Source organism: Scomber scombrus, chromosome 14 (assembly GCF_963691925.1).
Source record: "Scomber scombrus chromosome 14, fScoSco1.1, whole genome shotgun sequence".
NCBI classification, from domain to species: domain Eukaryota; kingdom Metazoa; phylum Chordata; class Actinopteri; order Scombriformes; family Scombridae; genus Scomber; species Scomber scombrus.
In genome coordinates this window covers 26,292,226-26,300,790 of record NC_084983.1, presented here as the reverse complement: position 1 = coordinate 26,300,790, position 8,565 = coordinate 26,292,226, and the positions used below count along the sequence as shown (strand labels likewise).

The following is an 8,565-nucleotide window of genomic DNA, read 5'->3' as shown; positions in this document are numbered from 1 at the left end:
GGAAAGTGCATAACAGTTTATGGGAGTCAGAAGTTTTGTGAGCCAGGCTCGGGCCTCAGCCTTTCCCTGGCCTGAACGTGTTGACCTTTCAGGCTCGTTGAGGCCTCTTGTTTCGTAATCAATGAGGTTGAAGAGCAAATAAAACCATCTCCTCCCTCCGTAGTTTGTCCTCATTGGCTACTGGCTTTCATTAGGCACTCTTGCTATCTAGCTTCTTTCTACCTGCATGGCTTTAGTGATTTCTTTAGTGGACACACTCTCATACAAACAGTAACATAGTAATTCTCACTCACTCACTCACTCACTCACTCACTCACTCACTCACTCACTCACTCACTCACTGTGACTGGTTGGCTTTAATAATGATAGGTTAGTTTCGGATGGCTTTTAAGTCATTAGGATGCAAGAAGAAGGGAAATGGACACCTTTTAACATGGCTAGAAGAATTGTCAGTTATATTGATGTTTCACAACTCCATTTTATGTTTTTAGAATTAAGACTGAAAACCATGGATACAGATGTTAATTAAAGTGGTTTTACCCTGCTGTGAAACATGCAAGTAAAACCACTTTATTTGTTAATATATAGTGATTATAGTTATTACTGCTATAACTGTTCATGGTGACTCATTTCACTGCCACAGTATTTTGTTTTTGGATCTTAAGGTGCTGTCGAGTGAGCAGTATGACAGTAATAAATGACTGCTTTTGTCTCAGCGTGAGTGACAGATGGAGGGTGTGTTGTTGTGTCAAGAGGGCTAAACATAGAGACTGAGCCTTGAACCTTTTTGACCCTTGTTGTGTGTTCTTCTCTAAATCATTGGCTATTTATTTTATGTGGCTGTACAGTTTTAAAGAGAACAGAAATGCCGTAAAGTATTTGATGCCAGAGAGAAAAAAATTCCTGTAGTTCCCTTTGGTGACATCATCAAAGCGATGGGCTAAATTGTTTTCCCTGACTTCCATGTTTTCAGTATGACTCATAAACATCCCTGCCTTAATACCGCAGGGATACTTGGACAGTAGATATTTGATAATTTTCTTTTTACAGTCATGTACACAAACAGTTATGCACACATGCCTCATTGAAAGAGCCAGGGCAGGGTGGTCCAGAAGAATGAATCATAAGGTTGCATCACCAGCACAAAAATGTCCATTTTCTTGATCAGCGGAGGATCACAGAGACGAGTGACAGCAGCAGAGCCGATGCGAAGCAGAAACCAGAATCTGCAAAGTGTGACCCTGCTTTATTATTAGCTCTCTGGACCCCGCTTGGTGGGCCGACCGAAGTTCTTGGGATGCACTTGTTCTTCCTCCTTGCAGTTGCAGACAGGTCATATTTACCATCTGGAGAATAGTCTTTCTCACCCCCCTCCCTTAGTACTTGCACCTCATTGAGCCCCCCTTTGACCTTGCGGCCCCGGCGGGTACAGTTTCTGCGGCCTCCTTTGGGTGGCCGTGGCAGCGGCGAGGGAGAGGGCAAGCTGTACTGGTCCCCGTGGGGCAAGTATGGCCGCTGATGGTGGTTGTGATGACTTCGGTGACGATTCAGGTGGTTTAAAGACTCCCCGTGCTCCATCTCCTCACCTGGGGGACCTCGTGCATGACCCTCACCTGATAAGCAACTGGGCAGCTCCTCTTTCTTCACTGCTTTGAGGTCCTTCCCCTCCAGCTCCGGTGGTGAAACACAATTTAGTGAAGAGGTGGAGCCTCTGAACCTCCGCAGCCAATCCCAAAGTGACAAGGCCTTGCAGTCACACTCCCAGGGGTTGTCATTGAGGCGAAGGTACTCCAGGGATGACAGTAGAGTGAGGCTGGCACCAGACAGCTCAGTCAGGGAGTTATTGAACAGGTACAGGGTGGTGAGGCGCCGCAGGTCATGGAAAGCCTGGCGGTCAATCCACTGGATTCGGTTCTGGTGGAGAAGCAGGCGGTCTAAGACCCCCAGACCACGAAAGGTGTTCTGGCGAAGGCTCCACAGTCGGTTGCCATGCAGGAAGAGATGACTGAGGTTCAGCAGGTCAATGAACAGGTCGTCCTCCAGGAACTCCAACTGGTTGTCCTGCCGGGATAAAATTAGAAGTTTTAAAATGTGGTCAATATCAATCAATATTTTGTGTGTAATTTAGCACAGATACACTATCTTGTTATTGATTGATATCAGAAAAACATCCTTCTTGATTTTATGACATTGATTTCAGTGATAGCTCACCCTAGTGTGGCTTTTAGCGTCACACGAGTAGAGCTGGAGCGATTAGTCAATGAGTTGTTTTAGTTTAAAGGTTTACTGTTTAAAGATGTGTAACCTTTGACTCTGGGAAATCATAATGGCCATTTTCATTAATTTTTGACATGTTATAGACAAAAGATCGGTAGGTTAATCAATGGTGAAAGTAATTGTTAGTTGTAGCCCTACATACAAGAAACCAATAACATCATAACAGTAACAGCACACAAATTGCACAGTGCAAGTGCAGGATATAGCCGGACCCTGCAGGGAATTCAAAGTCTTAGTTTTATTTTCTGACGCAAGATGGTCGACTGGTCAGAGATCTGTGGATCTGTACAGCTTCCAGAGTGCAGTGGCTAGAAAAAGTGTTGAGCAATGTGAGAGGGGTCAGAAAAAGATTTTTTTTTGCCCTTTGAGTGATGCATTTGAGATGGGGTGACTCTTTTACTGGACTGTTATAGATAAAGTAAGAATGCCGTCAAACATTCAACCTGTAGCCTTTACCCCTCTCACTCACAGTGTCAATATCAATTGATATTCCATCAATAATATGCATGTGAGAAGCTTTTCAGTGGAAGCTTGTCTTGTCATAAACCCCCCCTATAATTGTTAACACGATATCCTCAATCCTGGATTTCATCTCCTATACTGTTTTCTTACAGCGGTTGCCCACAGATACCATACTGTAGGTGACTTCAGAGTGCTATATGTGAGAGAAGCTTTGTGATATTTTCACTGCACTCAGGGTAACAGCTAACATTTGATCAGCATCCTATTCATAAACAGTAAGTGCTGAGCCAGGATGATGGACAGATTACACTGTAATGCGATTGTGGCTGCAGATGCAATACAAAGAAGAGATAAAAGAAGGCTATTATCCATTTACCTGTAGGTAGAGATACTGGAGATTATGGAGGCCTGCAAAGATCCCTGGAGGCAGGCTGATCAGGCCACAGTGATAGAGGTGCAGGGCGTGTAGCCGGCCCAGGCCCAGGAAGGTGTCAGAAGCGATGGCCTTCAGGTGCTTGTTGTCCCCGAGGTCGAGCTCCTCTAGGCGGTCAAAGCCGTGGAATGTGGATGGCTGTATGTAGGAGATGTTGTTGGAGTAAAGCCACAACATGGTGGTGGTGGGCGAGAAGTGGCCACGAAGCAGCCGCTGGATCTTGTTGTTCTGCAGGAAGACGCGCTCGCTCTGGGCGGGGATGCCCTCGGGCACGGCATGGAAGTTGTGGGCCTGGCAGGAGACGGTGCTGGGTGAAGTGTAGCAGATGCAGTGGCGAGGGCAAGGCAGAGATAGATCCAGGTTACACAGCACCAACAGTAACTCCACCCCACCATAACCTGAGAGGATGGAAATGAAACAAAGGGATGGAGGGAAAGAGAGATAGACAAGCAGAATTAATTGAATTCATACAGCGGAGCTTCTGTTATCAGACGCATCTTGAATGAAACACTCATTGCTCTCAGTTTACAAGGACAACAATAGGCTTGGTTCAGTGCAGACAAATTACAATGCCGACATAAATCTCTTACACACTTGTACGCACACACAAACATCCATGTATTGTTTTCGTGAGCCCATTCTTTTTCACATTTTTCAATCATTTCCAAAACCTTGCCTTTACCCTTCACTGTTATCCTAATCTAAAGCTGTTTCAAACCCCCCCAAATCTAAACTCAGGGGAACATTTTTTCACATTTTGCAAAAACCTTGAAAATCCTAAATACCAAGAAGCCCCATCACCACCACCACCACACACAAAGACATAAAAAGACTGCTCAGGTATGCAGCACTTTTCTAAAGCAGTGTGTGTGGTCTTGTGTTCTTTTTATTTTCATGGTGTGGAAGTATGATTGTCACAGAGGAATGCACATTTTTATTTATGTGTTGGACCAATTTTGACAATACGATATGACACACACACACACACACACACACACACACACACACACACACACACACACACACACACACACAGCATCCTATCACGAACAGCACAGTGTTATATCCCTTGGTTATCCTCTGAAGGCGACAGAAAATCGATGTTTCTCCTGCTTACAAGTGAACATGCACACCTGTAATACATTCCCACAATAAGGGAAACAGAGAAAGAAGGATACAGAGAGAGAGAGAGAGAGAGAGAGAGAGAGAGAGAGAGAGAGACGGTGCAGGATGAAGAAGGAATCATCTGCAGCATGCCCGTGAAGTGGATATTACTTTTTGTTTTCAGATTCCCCTCGTCTTACTACTTATTTATTTATTACTTTGATTTTTTTTTTTTCTTCCTTGGATCATTGTTTGATGTCTGAGGCCGCTGAGAAAGAAAAAGGGTAAAAAGAAAAAGAGATGAAGGTTAGAGACATTCTGATCCTGTGAGGAATATTCAAACTGAGAGGAGATGGATGCGATACAATATGAACAACATGTGCTTACATGTGTCCAATCTGTGTGTGTGTGTGTCAGTGGTATGGACAGATGTGACGGACAGATGTCAGGTTGATCAGGACACCGCTGCTCTGTAAAGCACAGTGTGTTCTGAAATGCCAGCAGAAGGACAGAGCAGCATTATCCTGTGTGGTACATGTGGTGTCAGTATAGCTGTTGTGTAACCATGTACACACATACACACAGGTGACATGTGTGTGTACGTGTGCCTGTCAGGATGTCTCTCTCTATATATATGTAATATTTTATCTGAAAAATATTGTGAAAGCAGTGTCTGTTACATCTGACGAGACTGACCTTTTCATAAAAATAAAAAAAAACAAACAAAAAAACGAAACCAGTATTGTCATGGTAACCCGTCTACCAAGTCAATACTCAGCAGTCCTCTTAAATATTGTATGAATTAATGAATATTTAACATTTATGGATATGAATGGTTAAGCAACAACTACTCAATAGTTTTGTTGATTTTATGCATGTTTTTACTATTTAATATAAAACATCCATGAAATATTAAAATATAATCACCATGTAATTCAAATATTAAAACACTGAATTAGACTTAAAAACAATTAACCATTTGGTTGATCATCAGAAAATGAATCAACTACTTAGATAACTGAATAAGCACTTCAGTACAATTCAACTATCACATGTGGCTATTTGATGCTTTTGTTTGTCATATATATATAAATATATATAATACACTGAATATTTTGGACTTTTGGTTAAATGAAACAACACTTCTGAATCCAGGTTTTGGTCAATCTTGACTATTTATTTCACTTTTATTTCTAAATCTAAACAGATTTACATAGAAATCAAGAAAATAGTTGGTAGATTAAACAGTAACAAAAAAGCGTTAGTTGCAGCCGTACACTAAATCACTGGTTATAATGATTGGTCATCACTTTTAAATACGTAGTTATCAGGTTAATGACAAGTTAGCGACTAAACCAAATCAAAAGTATTTTTAAAATTACAATAATTAATCTATTGCAACATTGACTTACACCATATATTTGCAGGTGTATCCTCCTTATACTACATTAAATCTATTTATACATTTTATACACATTTCCACTTAATTCAGCTTGTATAATAAATATTAAACAATGGTAATTTCATATTTATTAGTGATGGTTGTGAACAGTCCTTTACAGCTTTGCACCTAGGCCTGGGCAATATATTGATATTATATCGATATCGTGATATGAGACTAGATATTGTCTTAGATTTAGGATATTGCAATATTGTGATATGTCATCATCAATTTTCTGAAATTACTAGACTGTTGTAGCTGTTTTGTTATGTACTTTTTACTACATTACTGATGATTATTTCTAAAAAATGTCATAGTGTAAATATTTATTGGAAGCATCAACAATCTCTAAAATATTGTTGCAATATCCATATCAAGGTATTTGGTCTAAAATATCGTGATATTTGATTTTGTCCATATCCCCAGCCCTATGTGCACCTGTACTCTCCTGTCTTTCACTCCCTTTATCCTCCTACTGTTATCTCCTTCATACTTTCTCTTTTTTTTCTTACTGTCTTCCTATCAGGTTGATTTGGTCAAACGTTATTGTTAGAAGCTGTAACATACAGTGAGTATTCAGTCCCTCTGGGAATTTAAAATGATTTTATCACTCTGTTCTTTCCTCCTCTTCACGACTCCTCTGCATTATCGGTCCATCTGTGTTGCCCTTTGCTTCTTGCTCCTCTTCCTCATTTCTCCACAACGTTTACACTTCCCCTCCTCCACAGCTTTATCTTCATGCACTGCTCTGCACCGCTTGCTGGGTCTGTTAATTAGGTATAAAAATGCTCTTTGCTACTTTATATAATATGTACTGTGTGAAAATGTGTACAGTGCTTACTAACCAACTTATATCACTTTTAAACTGATAATATTTAGATCATTTTGACAAGGGGAAAGTCTCCAAACCTGCATCAACAACAAATCCTTGAAGCTCATTTTCAAGTGTTAAGAGCGTGTTTTCAAACATCTCCAGCCCGAGTCAGCACATGCTGGGATTTACAACTGTATATTTTCAGCCCGGAGTTCATAAACAGACAAATAATTGAAAATCAGCAATTAGCCGAAATATCAAGCTGGCATTAAGCCACGCTTCAAACCTCTAACAACTCCCAGTAAGAAGCATCAAGGTAGAAATCTGTTTCACCTGTAATTATTTGTGACACTCTTCCCTGTGTGTGCTGCACTGCAACTAAATAGGAAAATGAATCAGATTTCTATGGGAGTGATTTGTGCCAGGTGTGTAATGCTTTGAAGCTTATTTGATACCAAACACCTTCTTAAAAGGGATTTATTTTTAGTGATTTTTTAAAATATTCTTTTTTTCCTTTCATGTGTTTTATTCTTTTTTTTGCAATATTACTCTCCTTTACAAAAGCCAATAGTGCGGTTTGTTCTTATGTGCGAGTGAAAATTAAAACTGTCGGCTACACCTGTTATTTTAACGTCTTAAAGTCTTTGCTTTAAGTAGATGTAAGTAGCAGATCGGACTTGATATTGGCAGATACCCAATTTTTAAAGACCTCCGGTGTTTCTCACAGGATTGGATGTTGTGGACATCGGACCCTCTGGAGGCCCAGCTCTCCCTGGATGAAAATTATATACATTTTTAAATTAAATGCATCAATCTGGTGCACTTTGAGAGCAAAATTAAGTGGCGGGACAAATGAGTCTGTGGTGTAGGTACTAATGGGAAACATTAACTTGGATAGTGCTTCCATATTGATTTTGTCAACAAGGTGCTCCGTTAAAAAAAAGAGCAGTTTGTGGGTCTGTTTGATTAGTTTGTCTGGATATTTGATTACATGGCCATAAGATAAGAGGAAGAAGGAAGTACAGAAATTGACTTTGACTGCTGCTCATCAAATATGAATAAAATAACTGAACAATATGAACTGCTGTAACATTCAGAGTCTCTACATACATATATTCATCCACACAGTGTGTAATATCTGAACAACTCATTCAAAAACCATTGGCAGTTATCTACTGTGGGGTGCTCTTGTAGCTTAAGGGTTAAGACACTGACTATGAACTGCAGCATCCCTGGTTCTAGTCCGACCGAGGACCTTTGATGCATCTCTCTCTCCCTCATATCTTAATGCCTCCCTGCTGTCTGTAATAAAGGCTTAAACTGCCCCCAAAAATACAGACTCCAATTTTCTGGGAAGATTTTTAACACAATTTTTGAACCAGGCTGTAGGGATTTGCATTAGTGAGGCTGAACACTGATATTGGGTAATAAGGCAGGGCTCACAGTCGGCATTCCAGTTCATCCAAATGTTGCTGGATGGGGTGAGACAGAGTCAGATGTCACGGCTCTTTGCAAGCTAGTTAACTTCTTCCACCCCAATCTGGGAAAACCATATCTCTGTGGACCTTGTTTTGTGCGTGGGGGCATTTTACTGTTGTCCCAAAACTGTCACAAATTTGGTAGCACATTTCTTCAACTACAGGAACCTAGCTTACTTGTTGTTGTTTTTTACTTTTGAAGTGATATAGCAGTATACTGCATCAGCAAGTATACTGCCTCTCTTAAACCTTACAAATTCAGTGATTTCTCTTTACATATAAGACATGTTTGGGGTTCCTGTATGATGTAATATTTCTGCAACTCTTCTTTATCAGTTAACAATGATTTCAATACTAAACAGGAAAATACGATTTTCTTGTTAAAATGGTAAAAGGCCAGGTTGTAAAAATGAGGATGTCCTCCTTAAAGTTACAAAATAACACTTAATGAAATGCTTATTGATGCTCCCTGATCACCAGATGAGTCAGTTGATCTGCCCCACTCAAACAGGTGTAATTAGTTGACAGTTAAAGTGGTACTTAACTCATTGAATCA

The 8,565-nt window shown here is 40.4% G+C and overlaps 1 protein-coding gene across 1 annotated transcript in view; it reads right to left on the bottom strand.

Moving 5' to 3' along the window:
• Nucleotides 1–1,164: 1,164 nt before the first annotated feature.
• The window catches only part of LOC133993558 (reticulon-4 receptor-like 1), a 16,205-nt gene continuing 8,804 nt past the window's right edge, over nucleotides 1,165–8,565 (bottom strand). The window contains exons 3-4 of the mRNA XM_062432549.1: nucleotides 3,116–3,570; nucleotides 1,165–2,061 (exon numbers count right to left, since the gene is read on the bottom strand). Coding sequence (XP_062288533.1) covers nucleotides 1,165–2,061; nucleotides 3,116–3,570 — 1,352 coding nt within the window. The remainder of the gene's footprint in view (nucleotides 2,062–3,115; nucleotides 3,571–8,565) is intronic.